The 19,596-nt window shown below is 45.6% G+C and overlaps 3 protein-coding genes across 3 annotated transcripts in view; all 3 read left to right on the top strand.

Moving 5' to 3' along the window:
- The window catches only part of LOC308317687 (2-oxoglutarate dehydrogenase complex component E1-like), a 64,574-nt gene extending 62,414 nt beyond the window's left edge, over window positions 1-2,160 (top strand). The window contains exons 21-22 of the mRNA XM_080766893.1: window positions 515-669; window positions 2,029-2,160. Of these exons, the coding sequence (XP_080623019.1) occupies window positions 515-669; window positions 2,029-2,149 (276 nt within the window). The 3' untranslated portion in view covers window positions 2,150-2,160. The remainder of the gene's footprint in view (window positions 1-514; window positions 670-2,028) is intronic.
- Window positions 2,161-6,452: 4,292 nt separating this feature from the next.
- Window positions 6,453-7,574, top strand: LOC308317060 (kelch domain-containing protein 3-like; the record flags this gene model as incomplete). Its single annotated transcript, XM_080765851.1, has 1 exon — window positions 6,453-7,574. The coding sequence occupies one exon, from the start codon at window positions 6,453-6,455 to the stop codon at window positions 7,572-7,574; it is 1,122 nt and encodes a 373-aa protein (XP_080621977.1).
- Window positions 7,575-12,781: 5,207 nt separating this feature from the next.
- Window positions 12,782-18,398, top strand: LOC308317059 (peptidyl-prolyl cis-trans isomerase-like; the record flags this gene model as incomplete). Its single annotated transcript, XM_080765850.1, has 5 exons — window positions 12,782-12,853; window positions 14,170-14,200; window positions 15,567-15,655; window positions 16,291-16,463; window positions 18,263-18,398. 5 exons carry the CDS (start codon window positions 12,782-12,784, stop codon window positions 18,396-18,398), a joined length of 501 nt encoding a protein of 166 aa, XP_080621976.1.
- Between the last annotated feature and the right edge of the window lie 1,198 nt (window positions 18,399-19,596).

Raw genomic sequence — 19,596 nt, 5'->3', positions numbered from 1 at the left:
ATCGGGACAGCCTTATTGTAGATACGCCTCTGACGTACACTACGTTCATTATGCCATTCTGAACGGGAGCCCATTTTGGTGTTAGCATGAAAAATAGCAGATCTACAAGCTCATAGCGCGCCACCGAGTGGCGCGCTACGAGCTTGTAGGTCTGCTGTTTTTGAAAAATCGAAGAACGACTGACTTTTTTAATCTGATCTCAGGTCAGAATGTGTTAATCAGACCAGTGTGTGTCCAGTGGAAACCTCGTATGAATCTGATCTCAGGTCAGAATGTGTTAATCAGACCAGTGTGTGTCCAGTGGAAACCTCGTATGAATCTGATCTCAGGTCAGAATGTGTTAATCAGACCAGCGTGTGTCCAGTGGAAACCTCGTATGAATCTGATCTCAGGTCAGAATGTGTTAATCAGACCAGTGTGTGTCCAGTGGAAACCTCGTATGAATCTGATCTCAGGTCGGAATGGGTTATGACTTCCACTACCTCTCTCTCTCTCTCTCTCTCTCTCCCGCCAGCTCTCTCCGTTCCCCTTTGATCTGGTCAAAGTGGAGGCGGAACGCTTTCCCGCCGCGGACCTGCTCTGGTGTCAGGAGGAACACAAGAACCAGGGTTACTATGACTACGTCAAGCCCCGCCTCCGCACCACCACCGGCCGGACACGCCCTGTGTGGTAAGCTCCGCCTTTGTTTGTTTGTTTTGTTTGTTTGTTTGTGCATGTGCTTCCGTTCTACTCGGACAAAAACGGATGGAGGTGCTGGGTTCGAAAAGGGACATCAGAAAAAGAACCCGCACATTAACCCATTCTGAACGGGAACCCATTTTGGTGTTAGCATCATGTTATGCTTTAGCTATTGAAAAATAGCAGATCTACAAGCTCGTAGCGCGCCACCGAGTGGCGCGCTACGAGCTTGTAGGTCTGCTATTTTTGAAAAATCGAAGAACGACTGACATTTTTATAATCTGATCTCAGGTCAGAATGGGTTCATCAGACCATGAGTGTGTGTGTCCAGTGGAAACCTTGTATGAATCTGATCTCAGGTCAGAATGGGTTAATATGCTCCAAAAGTCATACTTTATTGACGACGTTTCGAGCCAAAGGCTCTTCATCTGGTCAATGGAGACCAGATTAAGTTTTAAAAAGTGAAAAAAAGATTTGAGTTAAAAACTTTCACTCTGAAAGAATATTATTCTTTCAGAGTGAAAGTTTAACTCAAATCTTTGCTTCTGGGGGGTGGTCCCTGGAACAACATATTTTCTGATGGGGGTCGGCGGTCAATTACATATATTGAACTGACATAAAATGTAGATACATGAAACTGACATTCAGAAAACGGTCATGATTTAGAGAAGACATTTTGTAGAATCGACCTCAGGTCTAAGTGGGTTAACCCATTTTGACCTGAGAACGATTCTACAAAATGTCTTCTAAATCCTGACTGTTTTCTTGAAAAAGCAGTCAGTCGTTCTCAAACACTTTCATGTCACTTTTCACGATTCTTCAAAAATAGCAGACCTATACAAGCTCGTAGCGCGCCACTCGGTGGCGCGCTACGAGCTTGTAGATCTGCTATTTTTCAATAGCTGAAGCATTACATAATGCAACACCAAAAGGCCAAAATGGGTTAAACACTGTCTAACGCAGTGGTTCCCAAAGTGGGATCCGGGGACCCCCAGGGGTACCTGAGGGAGTTCCAGGGGGGACCCATCTATTTTGTTCATGTTCATAAAGTGCTAAAGTGTTTAAAGCAGTGGTTCCCAAACTTTTTCATGTCAAGGACCCCCAAATTGACACTACTTAGCCCGTGGACCCCCATTTGAAAAGACACATTTAGACGTCTACATTTAGACGTCTACATTTAGACGTCTGTATACATTTACATTTACATTTATTTGTTATCCGTGTTGCGAGGATGAGGGGGTACCTGGAAAAATATCTACCCCAAAAGGGGTACCTGGTCCAAAAAAAGTTTGGGAACCCCTGGTCTTTAAACGTATACGGTTCTCTCTTGTGTGTGGCGTTTGTGTTCAGGTACGCTGGGCGTGACCCCGCGGCCGCTCCCGCCACCGGCAACAAGCAGACTCACCTGCTGGAGCTGCAGCGTTTCATGGACACGGCGTTCAACCTGGAAGCCTTCGCAGGGAAACAGTAAGCCTGTTCCTGTTCCTGTTCCTTCAACCTGGAAGCCTTTGCAGGAAAACAGTAAACCTGTTCCTGTTCCTGTTCCTGTTCCTTCAACCTGGAAGCCTTCGCAGGAAGACAGTAAGCCTGTTCCTGCAGCGCTGGAATTATAACAACGACACAACACATTATTTGGCAAAAAAATAAACTCAAAACAAAAAAAGAAACAGCCGACCTACAAGCCCTCACAGTTGCGTCACAACAATAACACGTCCTAAACCCCTGTGATGTGTTAAGTGCGTATACATGTTCTAGTATACGGCCCCGGCATGAGGCGGATTTTGTTTCCGGGAACCCATGGTTGTGTTTTGGACCCCATTTATATGCCGGAACTCGACTCAGACTATATGGAGGACAGTTGGAAGACCCGGGGGGAGGAAACGGAATGGACACTAGGAGGTACCAGGCCCGGGTTGATCCGCTCGTATAATTCCGACGGCGCGTTTAGTCCGACAACGTGGCTCCACCACGTGTGATTTAACCCATTCTGACCCGAGATCAGATTCATACGAGGTTTCCACTGGACACACACTGGTCTGATTAACCCATTCTGACCTGAGATCAGATTCTAAAAAAATGTCAGTCGTTCTTCGATTTTTTTCAAAAATAGCAGACCTACAAGCTCGTAGCGCGCCACTCGGTGGCGCGCTATGAGCTTGTAGATCTGCTATTTTTCAATAGCTAAAGCATAACATGATGCTAACACCAAAACGGGTTCCCGGTCAGAATGGGTTAAGGGACGGGGTTAGTAGAAGAAGGGATGTCCCGATACACTTGTTTCACTTTCCGATCCGATCCCGACACCTCCATTTCTGTGTTATAGCCGATACCGACACCAGTGTCCTGATCTCATGTTGTGTTTTATAGCTATCTAGCTATAATATCTCGTGTTGTGTTCATAGCAGACTGAGTCCTCACTCAAACGTGCGCTTTTTGGGCAACTCCAAAGCAAACTCGGCAAACTTAAAACATTTTATTTACCTGCCATAGTGTCAACCCCTTCCTTACCCCTGTGTGGGATTGGTGGTTAGACTGGCATAGTGTCGACCCCTTCCTTACCCATGTGTGGGATCACTGGTTAGACTGGCATAGTGTCAACCCCTTCCTTACCCCTGTGTCGGATCGGTGGTTAGACTGGCATAGTGTCAACCCCTTCCTTACCCCTGTGTGGGATCGGTGGTTAGACTGGCATAGTGTCAACCCCTTCCTTACCCCTGTGTGGGATCGGTGGTTAGACTGGCATAGTGTCAACCCCTTCCTTACCCCTGTGTGGGATCGGTGGTTAGACTGGCATAGTGTCGACCCCTTACCCCTGTGTCGGATCGGTGGTTAGACTGGCATAGTGTCAACCCCTTACCCCTGTGTGGGATCGGTGGTTAGACTGGCATAGTGTCAACCCCTTACCCATGTGTGGGATCACTGGTTAGACTGGCATAGTGTCGACCCCTTACCCCTGTGTCGGATCGGTGGTTAGACTGGCATAGTGTCAACCCCCTTACCCCTGTGTGGGATCGGTGGTTAGACTGGCATAGTGTCAACCCCCTTACCCCTGTGTCGGATCGGTGGTTAGACTGGCATAGTGTCAACCCCTTCCTTACCCCTGTGTCGGATCACTGGTTAGACTGGCATAGTGTCGACCCCTTCCTTACCCCTGTGTGGGATCGGTGGTTAGACTGGCATAGTGTCAACCCTCTTACCCCTGTGTGGGATCGGTGGTTAGACTGGCATAGTGTCAACCCTCTTACCCCTGTGTGGGATCACTGGTTAGACTGGCATAGTGTCAACCCCCTTACCCCTGTGTGGGATCACTGGTTAGACTGGCATAGTGTCGACCCCTTACCCCTGTGTCGGATCGGTGGTTAGACTGGCATAGTGTCGACCCCTTACCCCTGTGTGGGATCACTGGTTAGACTGGCATAGTGTCAACCCCTTCCTTACCCCTGTGTCAGATCGGTGGTTAGACTGGCATAGTGTCAACCCCTTCCTTACCCCTGTGTTGGATCGGTGGTTAGACTGGCATAGTGTCAACCCCTTACCCCTGTGTGGGATCTGTGGTTAGACTGGCATAGTGTCAACCCCCTTACCCCTGTGTGGGATCACTGGTTAGACTGGCATAGTGTCAACCCCCTTACCCCTGTGTCGGATCGGTGGTTAGACTGGCATATTCACCGATACCCAATATGACCCGATATGACAAATAAGGACCCACGGTCCCAATACCGATACAGTATCTCTAGTTAGTAGCCTGATGAGGGCTAATGGGGCGAGTCGGACCATCACGCCGTCGGAATAACGATGCTGACCCCTATAGGTAGGTATAGGTATAGGTAGCGGAGAGAAGAGTCCTGTGACAGCTTGACCACACACTGTCACTGTCCATGTTTTGTTAATGTGCCTATCGGGAACGCACACTTGCTGCAGGGGTGGTGCATGGACAACTGACTGGTCTTTGAGGCTCTTTATTCAAGAAAACACCAATGAACAGATCTCTCTCTCACCGTATAGCTCTGCTATGGATCCCCTAAAAACAATCAAAATGGGGTTCGGGGCCTTTGAATATAGGTTTGCCTGGAGGAAACGCACCTGCAACCACTGATTTTGGGCCACGTTGGGCCAATTAAGCCAATTCCTTGTATGTGGACTTTTAAGGTTTTAAATTGTTTAAAGAGAGGGACACTGGACATTGAAAGTTAAAATATCTGTACAAAGGTCTAAATGAAATGTACATGATGTATTTTTGTGCTGATTTATTTCTTAAGAATTGGTAGGCCACTCGGTGGCGCGCTATGAGCTTGTAGATCTGTTATTTTTCAATAGCTAAAGCATAACATAATGCTAACACCAAAAGGAGTTCCCGCCCAAAAAGATGTGAGCTGTTGTGTTTCTGACAGCCTGTCCTGTCTGTCTGCTGAGTGAGCTTGTTGTGTTTCTGACAGTCTGTCCTGTCTGTCTGCTGAGTGAGCTTGTTGTGTTTCTGACAGCCTGTCCTGTCTGTCTGCTGAGTGAGCTTGTTGTGTTTCTGACAGTCTGTCCTGTCTGTCTGCTGAGTGAGCTTGTTGTGTTTCTGACAGCCTGTCCTGTCTGTCTGCTGAGTGAGCTTGTTGTGTTTCTGACAGCCTGTCCTGTCTGTCTGCTGAGTGAGCTGTTGTGTTTCTGACAGTCTGTCCTGTCTGTCTGCTGCGTGAGGTCCTCAGACGCTCAGGTGGCGCAATCGGTAGTGCTGTCGCCTCACAGCTAGAAGGTCCTGGGTTCGATTCCCACTGTGGACGCTGTGGGTGCTGGGAGCGGCGTGTTCCCTCCTCCGCGTCATCAGTGCCCATACCCGATGTGGGGGTTGGCGAAAGGGCCTTTTTCTGTGTGGGGTTTGCATGTTCTCCCTGTGTACCCTCACAAAATAAACATGCAGTAATCCTGGTCTCTAAACTGCCTCCCCCTGGCCAGCCGGAGAGGAGAGAAACTGGTTTGAATAACATGTTCCTTCCACGTGCTATACATCCAACTGGGGAAACTCCCCCATGTCAGGTGAAGAGAAGTGGATTGGACTCCTCATGCATGGAAGGAAGCAGGGGGTCAGTCCGTTGCTCTCCCCAGGTTGGCAGAGGGAGTGTAGCGCCCAGGATTACACTAGACAATTTACACTGGTGAAAAAAAATGGGCTACCAAAAATGGGGGGGATTTCAAAATAAAATCACACAGTGTGACGCACTCTTATCATCATACATCATCTCATTCCGGCCAATCACAATTTGAGTCCTCACTTTTGTCCTCCATGTTTGTGTTTACGTAATGTTTGTGTTTCCCCCTCAAAAACGATGCTCAGGAGCTGTCACTACTGTATATCTATTGAGATACAGTATATCTTGTCTTCTTGTTTTTTGCCATTTTCTGAACACATTTGAAAAAATAAACTGTCAAACTGTGGTTTTGGTTTATTCGAGTTTTTGGTTTCATTCGAGGTTTTGGTTTCATTCGAGGTTTTGGTTTTATTCGAGTTTTTGGTTTCATTCAAGGTTTTGGTTTCATTCGAGGTTTTGGTTTTATTAGAGGTTTTGATTTTATTCAAGTTTTTATTCGAGGTTTTGGTTTTATTCGGGTTATTAGGGGAGCTCAACAGCCATGGACCTCTCTGATTGGCCAGCTCAACCCATCGGCTCCGTGGATTGGCCAAGCTTCACCCACATAAGTCGCGGCATGACATTATATAAGTTGATTCTTGTACGCGACAACGTGCTGTAGCTACCGCTCCATGTTTGTGTTCGCGTTCGGCCGGTGAAATGTTGCGCTGGACGGCGCATGTGAAAGGAGGGCCAATCAGATTCTTCCATGCGGCTGTGGCGGTGGGGCTGAAGCTGTACTCCTTCGGCGTGCGCTACAGGAACGCCGTCGGGGCCAGCAGGGGGGAGGAGGAGAACGACGAGATCGAGGTGCAGGTCTTCAACGCCGTGTCCTTGCGCTGGACGAAGCTGCCCCCGGTGGTGGCGGCGGCGGCGGCGGTGGCCGGGAGAGCATGTCCCACCGAGGTCCCCTCCCTGCGCTACTACCACACCGTGGTGCTGATAGAGGACGTCATCTACGTCTGGGGAGGGTTCAAGTACACGGAGGAGGTCTACTGCAACGTGCTCTATGCGTTCGACGTCCCCACCCACACGTGGTTCAAGCCCAGGACCTTCGGGATCGTTCCCGAGGCGCGGAGCGGCCACTCGGTCTGCGCGTCGGGCAAGGTCATGTTCGTGCTGGGCGGACACAACTGGCACTGTCGGTGGACCGACGACATCCACAAGCTGGACACGGCCAGGATGTTCTGGGGTCTGATCGGCGCCCGGGGTGCGTCTCCGGCGCTCATCTCGGACTGGCACACGGCCACCGTCGTCGGCGGGACGAAGATATTTGTGTTCGGGGGCCGCGGGAACGAGGACCAGTACTACGCCGTCCGGGTGTTCGACGTGGAGACCGGCTCCTGGCTGAGCCTCCCGCCGCCGTCGTCGCAGCTCCTTCCGGAAGGTCGCGTGGGCCATTCGGCCTTCGTCCACAACGGAGAGCTGTACATATTCGGCGGTCACAACACGGGCGCCATCTTCGACGACCTGTGGAAGTGCAACGTGGCGACCTTCTCCTGGAAGAGGGTCGAGCCCAAGGTGGACAGCCCGTTTCTGTCCAGCATGTGCTGCTGCACGGTGGGAGACAGTGTCATCCTCTTTAGCGATTGCAAACAGGACGACGAAGGCAACGATGACGACGATGACGACATTAACGGTGTTTATATCTTGGACTTAAGTCCTAGTCTGAAGACACTGTGCAAGCTAGTAGTTGGCCGTCAGGGCCTGGAGCAGGCGGAACTTCCACACAGCCTCAGGTGGGAACTGTCAGCCATGGGTGCCTCTAAGAACATGAGATGAGGTCGGCACCCCTTCATCCAGTCAGAAAGGAAAGCAGGAGCAGAGGAATGTGCTCAGTGATAACAACAACCCCCCCCCCGAGAACCGAGAGGGAGAAGTGAAGCGTTTAAATCATGATGGCCGATTCTGGTATACTGTGATTCAATTCAGCCTTGGGGCCAGACGCACGAACGAGCACATGCGCACAAAGCCTCCGCACGGGGCTGTGCCAAGAGGTGACACCAGACGATGCCAACGAGCCCTGTGACATCATCGAAACCACTTCAACGGACACGGAAGAAAGGGCTATAAAACGGCGGTATGAAGGGAGTGTATGCGCTGGGTGAGCACATGACGGTTCCATTCGTACACTCCCAGGGTCGTTGGGGGTCCGTGGAGTTGAAACGTTTGAGAACCACTGTGCTATATATACACTCAACGGAACAGAGCCTTCATTAGTGAACTCGGAAAGACCCGTGAAGGAGGTGAGGAAGATCGAGGCCTGATTTCTTTCTGTCCAACATGGCCTCTGTGTACAGAGCCTATTGTTTATCTATGGGGGTGCCCCAATCTACAGTGTAAAATCCTTATAGTGTTAATTTTAACTCCGAGAGTGCAGCAATAGTGTTTTTCCAGTGAGCCAACGTGCACAATATCCGCTCCTCCAACAGGCCTTCTCCGTTCCGTTTGACCAGAGTGGAACAAAGCCCTACAGTATTACATAATAAGTCATAAGACTTGTAAAGGAAGAGAGCCCGTCTTTCCAGTGTGACTGCTGTGCACAGATCGAGCCTATCTTTTGTACTCCCCCCGGGGGGGGGGGGTCCTTGTGAAATGAAAGAGAAGAACTATACTGGAATAGAGAAGCACTAAGTGGAGTGCACCGGGAAGGACGCACCAGAAAGAAATATCTCTGATCTTAAAACTCGCACGACTCTTAATGAACAGAACCTGCAGCTACACGGCCAGTTAGAAGAACCACAGAAACGGACAGTTATGGAACTTGAGGGAGAGGAAAATGAACGCTAAGGTGGAGGAGACCTTTTGTGTTCTCTAATGTTTTTTGTTATTTTTTTATTTATTTTTTACTTTTTTGTTTTGCTGCTGCTGCTGTCATGTCATGTCTGAGGCGGGATCCGCACAATACAGTGTTTCCGATGGCGCCATTAGTCCCGACATAAAGCGGTATATAGTTCTCAAATATTATTTAACCCATTCTGAACGGGAACCCATTTCGGTGTTGGCATCATGTCGTGCTTTAGCTATTGAAAAATAGCAGATCTACAAGCTCATAGCGCGCCACCGAGTGGCGCGCTACGAGCTTGTAGGTCTGCTATTTTTGAAAAATCGAAGAGCGACTGACATTTTTTTAGAATCTGATCTCAGGTCAGAATGGGTTCATCAGAACAGTGTGTGTCCGGGTGGAAACCTCGTATGAATCTGATCTCAGGTCAGAATGGGTTAAGAACAATCAAATGGATTTTTATTTGGCCACGTACAGTAACTCCCCCCTGTAGATACATGAGTCACATTTTCCCGAGCAGTTTAACCCATTCTGACCTGAGATCAGATTCATACGAGGTTTCCACCTGGACACACACTGGTCTGATGAACCCATTCTGACCTGAGATCAGATTCTAAAAAATGTCAAGTCGTTCTTCGATTTTTCAAAAATAGCAGACCTACAAGCTCGTAGCGCGCCACTCGGTGGCGCGCTATGAGCTTGTAGATCTGCTATTTTTCAATAGCTAAAGCATAACATGATGCTAACACCAAAACGGGTTCCCGTTCAGAATGGGTTAAAACCCATTTGGTCCCCGGGGACGATTCTACAAAATGTCTTTGAAATCACGACAGTTTTCTGATAAACCTCATGTTTCTCAGTTTCTGTGTCAGTGGTTCTTCGCAAACATTTTCATGTACAGTATTTGGCCTCTGATGATCCCCCATCTGAAAATATGTAGTTCCAGGGACCTCCCCAGAAGCAAAGATTTGAGTTAAAATGTTCACTCTGTATTATTCAAAGATTTGAGGCATATTTTCACGATTTGAACAAAAAAAGAAATAGCAGCCCTACAAGTTCATAGCGCGGCACCGAGTGCTGTTATAGATCTGCTATTTTTCCCCACATCTAAAGCATAACAATACTTAAAACACCAAAAGGGGTTCCCGCCCCAAAATGAGTTTAGCACAGCAGGCTGCAGGCCAAATCAGTTACCAGGCCTGATTTATTATTATTATCCTAAAGTGATGATTGCCATAACCAGAACATCCTTAACCCATTCTGACCTGAGATCAGATTCATACGAGGTTTCCACTGGACACACACTGGTCTGATTAACCCATTCTGACCTGAGATCAGATTCTAAAAATGTCAGTCGTTCTTCGATCTTTCAAAAATAGCAGATCTACAAGCTCATAGCGCGCCACTCGGTGGCGCGCTAGGAGCTTGTAGATCTGCTATTTTTCAATAGATAAAGCATAACATGATGCTAATACCAAAATGGGTTCCCGTTCAGAATGGGTTAATGGGTCTCACGAAGGCATGTAAGATGATCTTATCAGTCCCTTTTTATGATTTTTATCAAAGTATACATCCTGGTTTGTCCGGGACTGTTTCAAGCCCAGCTGTGTCATGACAAAATGGTTCTAAAACACGCACGCACGCACACACATTTTAACAATTTAATTTTATGTCCACACAAAGGAAATTGCATACAAGCCGTGTTACGTGTATGCAATTTCCTTTGTGTGCGGACATACAATTCATGCATACACTTGGAGCAGCTGAAATAGTTATGTCCTTGTATTACATTAAGGACATAACTATTTCAGCTGCTCCAAATGTACGCATCATCACAGGTATACTGTTCTTTATCAAGTGGCTGCCGTGTATACTTTCTCCTGATTGGATGAATTTGGCTCTTTGTGGTACTCACGTCGTCCCTCGACCGATTTCATTTGGATTCAGCATGTACGTCTTCTATATGGAACCCATTCTGACCTGAGATCAGATTCATACGAGGTTTCCACTGGACACACACTGGTCTGATTAACCCATTCTGACCTGAGATCAGATTCTAAAAAATGTCAGTCGCTCTTCGATTTTTCAAAAATAGCAGACCTACAAGCTCGTAGCGCGCCACTCGGTGGCGCGCTACGAGCTTGTAGATCTGCTATTTTTCAATAGCTAAAGCATAACATGATGCCGACACCAAAATGGGTTCCCGTTCAGAATGGGCTAAATAGCAGATCTACAAGCTCACAACAACACGAGTATTTGAAAGTGCACGGTCAAACCAGCAGCAATAGAATACTGTATGTTCAGAAGCACCTTCCCATATAAAACCCCAACAATGGTTTTGGATATTTCATAAAGCCAGACGTTTAAAGCCTCTGCATTTACATGGACAATTTTAATCTGGTTAAAAGAAGATTTTTTTAGAAACAAACCAGAATAAAATCCTCCATGTATACACGCACCTAAATAAACCTAGATCAAGCTCGACCCGATTTAAATTCGAATCGGGTGCAGAGGGGTGGTCTACACCTTTTCCTCAATCCGACATTTCTTATATACGCCTATACTTTTATACACTTGTATACACATATACTTATATACACCCTTAACCCGATTAGAATCTGATATGTTCTTTCTGTGCGTCAAATTTCTGTTGCTTCCTCTTCGTTTGACATGCCAGATCAGGTCTGATTTGATTGGCCACTTCTTTACCATAATACCCTTACAAACAGTGTTGTTTTTGGCAGGACATTTGTTGACGAAATTGTCAGTATATTTATTAGTTTTTCTTATATTAGTTTTAGTCATCATAGCTTAGTTTTTATTTCGTTTTCATGTCGTTCTCGTCAGTGAAACAAGGTAGTCGACGAACATTTTCTGTCTTCGTTTCAGTCGACAAAATCAACACTGCTTACAAAAGATGTGACCGGTGTTCATGTAAACATTGAGTTGAGTTCTTCAACAGGTTGGATGTGTATGCAAGAAACGGCAATACAAATACTAGGTTTAGAACGATATAATACCTAAAGATACTTCTAATAAACAAAATGTTTCAGTCATGAGATTTTCTTTATTTTGCGTCGTTCCACGAACGCACGTACAGTATACTAATGTATAGATTCAGGTCACCGCATGCAAGACCGGTTCTATTTCTGTTCAGCCCAACCAACATAATACAACATAATACTTTAACGCACAATGACTATAGCAGCGTGTGGAATGAATAGAACATAATTATGGCCCCCAGGCCACTGGAACTTAAAGTCATCAGCTCTATATAAAGTAAGTAGGTCAGTGTGGCCTACTGTCGTCGGGGGCATGGTGGAAAAAGTACTATTTTGTTAGTGTGTGCATGAGTGCGTGTAAATGCGGGTGTGTGTGTGTGTGTGTGTGTGTGTGTGTGGGGGGGGGGTGATGTCGGCTTGTGTCAGGATGTAAGGAGGGAAACGAGGGCTGGGGGAGCACTGAATTAGACATGATGATGCTGTGTGGAAGACATGAGGTGATGTCAGCGAGTTCTCCAGCAACAGCATCAGCATCCTTCCTGTTGCGTCTTAGCAGTCCAGAGCAGCATCGTTCCTGTTGCATTTTAGCAGTCCAGAGCAGCATCGTTCCTGTTGCATTTTAGCAGTCCAGAGCAGCATCGTTCCTGTTGCGTCTTAGCAGTCCAGAGCAGCATCGTTCCTGTTGCGTCTTAGCAGTCCAGAGCAGCATCGTTCCTGTGCGTCGTAACAGTCCAGAGCAGCATCGTTCCTGTTGCGTCTTAGCAGTCCAGAGCAGCATCGTTCCTGTTGCGTCTTAGCAGTCCAGAGCAGCATCGTTCCTGTTGCGTCTTAGCAGTCCAGAGCAGCATCGTTCCTGTTGCGTCTTAGCAGTCCAGAGCAGCATCGTTCCTGTTGCGTCTTAGCAGTCCAGAGCAGCATCGTTCCTGTTGCGTCTTAGCAGTCCAGAGCAGCATCGTTCCTGTTGCGTCTTAGCAGTCCAGAGCAGCATCGTTCCTGTTGCGTCTTAGCAGTCCAGAGCAGCATCGTTCCTGTTGCGTCTTAGCAGTCCAGAGCAGCATCGTTCCTGTTGCGTCTTAGCAGTCCAGAGCAGCATCGTTCCTGTTGCGTCTTAACAGTCCAGAGCAGCATCGTTCCTGTTGCGTCTTAGCAGTCCAGAGCAGCATCGTTCCTGTGCGTCTTAGCAGTCCAGATTGTCTTCAGCCATGCAGGAAAATCCCACAGTTTTCTTTGACCTCACTATTGATGGCGCAAACATCGGTAGGATTGTGATGGAGGTAAGACTAATGTTTAACTGTCTTTTATAGTTGATTTACTGTAACAACTAAGTGTGTGTGTATTATATATTATATTTATGCATATATATATATATATATATATATATATATATATATATATATGCATGCATGCTGTCGGGAGGAAATCACCTAACTCCAAAATGTTCATTTTTCAGGAAATTAAAAATATAATTTTTTCAGGAAATTAAGAAAACCTTATATATTTTTTAAACAAAGCAATACAGCTTCGTCAAAGTTGGTGTTGTGACTTTATTTCTTGTCAATTACTTCCATGAGAGGTGGGAGAGGTTGTGGAGTTGCAGGGTTGAGGGTCCAATGGAGTTAAGAGGTTTTGTCCAAAGCACTTTTTACTACTTTCCATTGGTTCAATATTTTCACTGATTTATATATATTTTTTAAACAAAAAAACTCAAAAATGGAGTTACGACAGCAACGAATATATACTTATGTCACGTGTGTATATCGTTACTTTTTGTGTTTTTTCCTAAATTAATTCTCTACAGTTTTGGACATAGGTTTCCACCCGACAGAGCCTGCTTTCCTCCTCAACTTTCAATCTTGTGTGATTTTAGATTTTTAATATTACGCTACAGTATATCCATTTCAAGCACTTGGAAACAGAGACACAGTACTAGCATAATGCAATCCGATCTGGCTGCAATCGAAAATATAACAGTAGTAATTAAGTAGCTGTAACGTGTGGACTAGCCGCATCAGAAATGTGGACCTCTATATGGGGACCCACAACGGGTCACAGGGACTCGCGAAAGGGAAGGATGAGGCTGGCAGGGCACTGCGTCAGGCACCCAGAACTTGAGGCCAGTAAATTGACCCTATATGGGAACCAACCCAGGGCAAAGCCAGGAGGGGAAAGAAGCGTACCACCACACCTATGTAGACGTGCTGCGGCGCGACAGCTTGGCTGACAACACTGAAGAAGAGCTCAAGAACCTGATTGGATTGGACTGTTGGATAGGCAATTGTTGTGGAGGGCAGCGATCCAGGAAAAGTTGGTGTTGTCTAGACCAAACTCTGGCAGCAACTAACTGCTTGTTCCATTCCTCACTGTCAAAAGTAAAAGCAATATAGCACCTGTTTGGGCGTTAAGACAGTTTGCTGTAATTGTGTTCTCTATACCTATGTTGCTGCCTGCTGCCATTGTGAGACCGGACTGACTGGAAATGTTGAATCTTTTTTATTGTTTTTTTTATTATGGAAAAACCTAGGCTATATAGCTTACACTCACTCCCCATCATGTCCTCAACTATACTGTTGTGTTATTTTTGTATTTCAAGCTCCGGTCTGATGTGGTTCCAAAAACTGCAGGTAAGCTATTTTATTTAGATTTATTAAGGGCCTTGCAAATGGGGAGCGATAAAAAAAAATATATATATATACAGTTCATTTTCAATGAGACATGCATTTTTGCTCGGAGAAGTCTCAGTGCAGACCGGTCGTTGATCCAGGCAACAACGGGTGCGTTCCTCGCTCCCCCGTTTGTAAGGCCCTTCATGCTCATTAACTACCGGTACTTCTTAAAGGGACACTTCACCCTTTTTGCAAAAAAATATATGTTAATGACGTTTAGAAGCTTTAGATCACTTTCCTGGGGGTATTTATGTGTGTAATATGTGGTTTTAGATATTTTAGATTGTAGCAGTGAGCCTGTTGTCTCTGATGTCATGGACACTGGTCTCACTACCTTCCTGGACTACAATTCCCATAATTCTTTGGTGCACTGCTCCTCCTTGTGGATAGGGGGAGAGCTGTCTTACTGAGACAACATGTAGTCCAGGAAGGAAGTGAGCCCAGTGTCCATGACATCAGAGACAACAGGCTCACTGCTACAATCTAAAATATCTAAAACCACATATTACACACATAAAGACCCCCAGGAAAGTGTTCTAAAGCTTCTAAACGTCATTAACATATATTTTTTTGCAAAAAGGGTGAAGTGTCCCTTTAAGCCCCTAATCTCACATAGCAAAGCCTTGTGAGCTTGTAGATCTGCTATTAAAACAAAGGAAAGGAAAAATGGGACACCATGTTGTATGTGACAGTCATCATGACGTCATATATGGTTTAAGGGTGATGTGACTGTTGTGACAGCTCACTGTTGTAGGAAAAGGCTGAATGACCCGCTTGTTTGTTTTTACCATAGACTGTAAAAAATATGGACAAAGCGTCCCGCGGGTCTAACGTGAACGTAAAATGAAGCCTGTCTCCTTGCCATGGAGGCAGCCATCTTTCTATATCCGGGCCCAGGCCCAGCTGGCCCATTGGCTGGCCCAGACAACGAGGCGGGACTTCCCCCCTTCTTCTTTGTTGGTTTATATTTTGACTCGAGTGGGTGGGGGATCCCGTTCATAGACTGTAACGGTAGCCACGACCCCTCAGAACATGCGCGACTTTATTAATACTTTTTTTAATAAATGGGACCATCATTTTCCAAAAAGAATATTATGACATTAGAAATGAGACTTTAAACTAGTGACTGGAAGCAAAAGGTATTCATGACCATGTTTATTAAGGTAATAGTCTAGGTGAAGTTGGGCCCAAATACATGGACTTCTATGGGGCTATGGGTTTTTCTGAGCCCAATGAGAGCGCCACAACAGGCCATTATATGAACTTTCATTTCCTTAGTGGCTTCACAAAATATCCGTCTGACTGCCCCCCCTGGTTTTTACAGAGAACTTCCGAGCCCTGTGCACCGGAGAGAAGGGTTTTGGCTACAAGGGGTCAAACTTTCACCGCGTCATCCCAAAGTTCATGTGTCAGGTACAGTAGGTGTATATACACTATACAGTAGCACTCTGTGTTGATTTTAGCTGCACATTTTGATTTTGGTTTTAGTCATAGTCTCTTGAATAGTTTTCATTTAGTTTCAGTCACCTGGAATGTTTTAGTGTTTAGTCTAGTTCTAGTTGACTAAATGTCATTTAAGATTTTAGTCGACTGAATCTACAGTTGATTTACTCGACTGAAATGTATTTTGGCGGGCCTTGATGCCGTCGTAATGGCTGATTTTATAGCCGATCTACAAGATCTACGAGCTTGTAGATCTGCTATTTTCAGCATGCAACCCAAGTGTAAAATGACTTATACTGGGGGCTCCATCTTGCGCCACCCTTATCCCTTATCATATTTGCCATTTTTTTTACTATTTTGAAAATGAGCTTGTACATCAGCTATTTTAACTATTTTGAAAGTTTTTTTTAATAGTAAAAAATGGCAAATAAGTTCAGGGGCAAGATGTAGCCCACAAGGTTTCCACCCGACAGAGAAGATACAGTGAATAGAACCCACGCACGCACGCACACGAGTCACGACCTTGTGTTGTGTCGTGTTGTGTGTGTGTGTGTGTGTGTGTGTGTGTGTGTGTGTGTGTGTGTGTGTGTGTCTTCTCTTCTCAGGGTGGGGACTTCACCAACCATGACGGGAGTGGAGGGACGTCCATATATGGAGAGCGGTTTGCGGACGAGAACTTCCTCCTGAAGCACAAGGGCGTGGGCACGCTGTCCATGGCCAACACCGGAGCCAACACCAACGCCTCGCAGTTCTTCATCTGCACCGGCAAGACCCAATGGTGAGGCTGCACGTCGTCATTTAGACCCAATGGTGAGGCTGCACGTCGTCATTTAGACCCAATGGTGAGGCTGCACGTCGTCATTTGGGGTCCCACGGCCAACCCTTATAGGGGCCGATTCATACTCCTATTTTACCGCTGTTTCGGCGCTGTTGTGCCGAAATTATTTCGGCTCGTTAGAAATCTTCCCCCCCCGAACCTCAAATGACGTCACATTGTAGGCTCTACAGAGCCAAATGACGTCACATTGTAGGTTCTACAGAGCCAAATGACGTCACATTGTAGGCTCTACAGAGCCAAATTATGTCACATTGTAGACTCTACAGAGCCAAATGACGTCACATTGTAGGTTCTACAGAGACAAATGACGTCACATTGTAGGCTCTACAGAGCCAAATGACGTCACATTGTAGGCTCTACAGAGCCAAATGACGTCACATTGTAGGCTCTACAGAGCCAAATGACGTCACATTGTAGGTTCTACAGAGCCAAATGACGTCACATTGTAGGCTCTACAGAGCCAAATGACGTCACATTGTAGGTTCTACAGAGCCAAATGACGTCACATTGTAGGCTCTACAGAGCCAAATGACGTCACATTGTAGGTTCTACAGAGCCAAATGACGTCACATTGTAGGCTCTACAGAGCCAAATGACGTCACATTGTAGACTTTACAGAGCCAAATGACGTCACATTGTAGGCTCTACAGAGCCAAATGACGTCACATTGTAGGCTCTACAGAGCCAAATGACGTCACATTGTAGGCTCTACAGCGCCGAACCCACTTTTATTCGGCTCTAAAATAGGAGTATGAATCTGCCCTTAGGCCTGACACACACCTTCGCAACAGATTGATGTAAGCTTGTTGTATATGAGACTTGTTTACTGATGCAAGCTCTCAATTCATTTCCAATTCACATGGTTTGACGCAACATTTTTGTTGTATGATATGAGGGGGGAGTCGAAACACACCCGAAAGCCGTACAACAAAAATGTTGCGTCAAACCATGTGACTTCCATTGGAAATGCATTGGGGCCAAGATGTAAACAAACCCTTTGTATACATCTAGCATGCATCAATGTTGTATGCTAGATGCGAAGGTGTGAGTGAAGCCTTAGCGTTAACATTCAGTGGCGTGCACAGACATTTATTGGGGCAGCTGGGTGCTCAAATGAAAAAAAGGGCCGGCCGGTTGCCTTAAAGGAACCACTTTTCAACCTATCTTCATATAATAGGTCCTCACTAATAATCATGATAAAATGGCACGATTTTTTCCTACTCAGTCTGTGTCTCATAGAAGGGCTGTGGGCAGTTTAGAAACCGTCCTCCAGACCAGCGACATCATCGTTAGGCAGATTTTTTTTAAACAAGATTTTTTTTAAACAAAAATGTTAACATTTTCATTATCGTGAGAACGATGGCTTCCATTTTCGCATTGCAACTTTTCAGGACAAGAAAGCCTGCAGTTTCTATTGGCTTGTATTCCCCATCAATGATGTCACTGGAGGACGGTTTCTGAACTGCCCACAGCACTCCTATGAGACACAGACCGAGTAGAAAGATATTGTGCCATTTTTTTCATGATTATATGACCTATTATATGAAGATAGGTTGAAAAGTGGTGAAGTGGTCCTTTAATAGTGTGAGATTTATAGATTTTGGGACCTAAATAATATATTAGAAGCTTTTTTTTATCAAGAATTGATCAATGTGCACCATGGTCCACATTAGTGTAGTGTACACCACTGTAAACCACTGCTCTGTAGGCTGAATGTGGGTGTTTGTCTCCCTCTACAGGCTGAACGGGAAGCATGTGGTGTTTGGCAGTGTGGTGGAAGGCATCGATGTGGTCAAGGCCATGGACAAACAAGGGACGAAGAGCGGAACTTGCAAAGCCAGGATTGTCATCGCTGACTGTGGGCAACTTAAATAGAATATACTGTATATCTTGTTGTCATTAAATTGCAGGGGAGGGGGGTGTGGGGGCAGGCGGGGGCTTGTTTCTAAAGTGCTTATTTGGGCTTTTCTTCTATAATGTTGTTTAACCCATTTTGTGCTGGAACCCCTTTTGGTGTTATGAGCTTGTAGGTCTGCTATTTTTTGAAAAATCGAAGAACGACTGACATATAGAAACATAGGCCCTCATTTATCAACCGTGCGTACGCCAAAATATGGGTGCACGCCGAAATTGCCGACATTTCCGACAAAGCTTGAAATTGAACTTGACAACGTTCAAAACCCACGTCTGCTCGGGACCTGGCGTACGCTTCTTCCTCACCTGTCTTACACAAGCGGAGCAGCCTTGTCTGAACTGCTGACACGCTGTCACAGGCATCTAAACATATGTTTTCACTCCTAAAATGTTAATATAAAACGGTATGTGTATGTAAAAAACAAAAGAGAGATTTCCAACTTTACAAGTAATTAAAATCACGCAATTAAAAACAATATAACATGTTTACAATGTATTAGTTTGTGCTTAATCAAACAGTGCTTTACTGGCCTTGTTATGCGAGCGCACTTGTGAGATGATTTTGGAGCGCATGCGGTAATGCGGCATATGTGATTATGATATTATTTAAAAAAAGGCATGAATGGACTGCGCGCCTTTATTTCCAAGTGACAATGACAAGCATACAGCTTGCCTATTTGTAGTAAGTACTAGTAGGCTATAGGCGTAAGGGGCTTTTTTTTCTAAATATTTTTTTATCCCACGATTTTGTAACCCATTTTTCACCCCTGTGCCAATCATCTACTGTGATCCTGGGCTCTACACACCCTAACACATTTATTTATTTACATATTGTGTGCATGCACATTGTACTTTGATACATTTTGCGAAAATAAAGCAATTGAAAGAGAGAAGTTATCAATTATCATTAATGTCGTAATTTTATCTACTGGCCCCTGGCCCCTTGCCATTTTTGTAATGTGGCCCACAGGTAAATCTATTTGAGTATCCCTGCGCTACGAGCTTGTAGATCTGTAATTTTTTTAATATACCGGTAGCCAAAGTATGAAATAATGTAGCCTGACATGGCCAAGACTAAATATCACTGCATATTCTGTCTGATATTCTGTCTGATATTCTGCATAGAAGTCTTCAAACTCCAGACTGATATCACTGCGTA

This window comes from Protomyctophum bolini (genome assembly GCF_963924005.1).
Source record: "Protomyctophum bolini genome assembly, chromosome: 6".
NCBI classification, from domain to species: domain Eukaryota; kingdom Metazoa; phylum Chordata; class Actinopteri; order Myctophiformes; family Myctophidae; genus Protomyctophum; species Protomyctophum bolini.
Note: the sequence above shows the minus strand (reverse complement) of the source record. Positions and strands in the feature narration are given on the sequence as shown.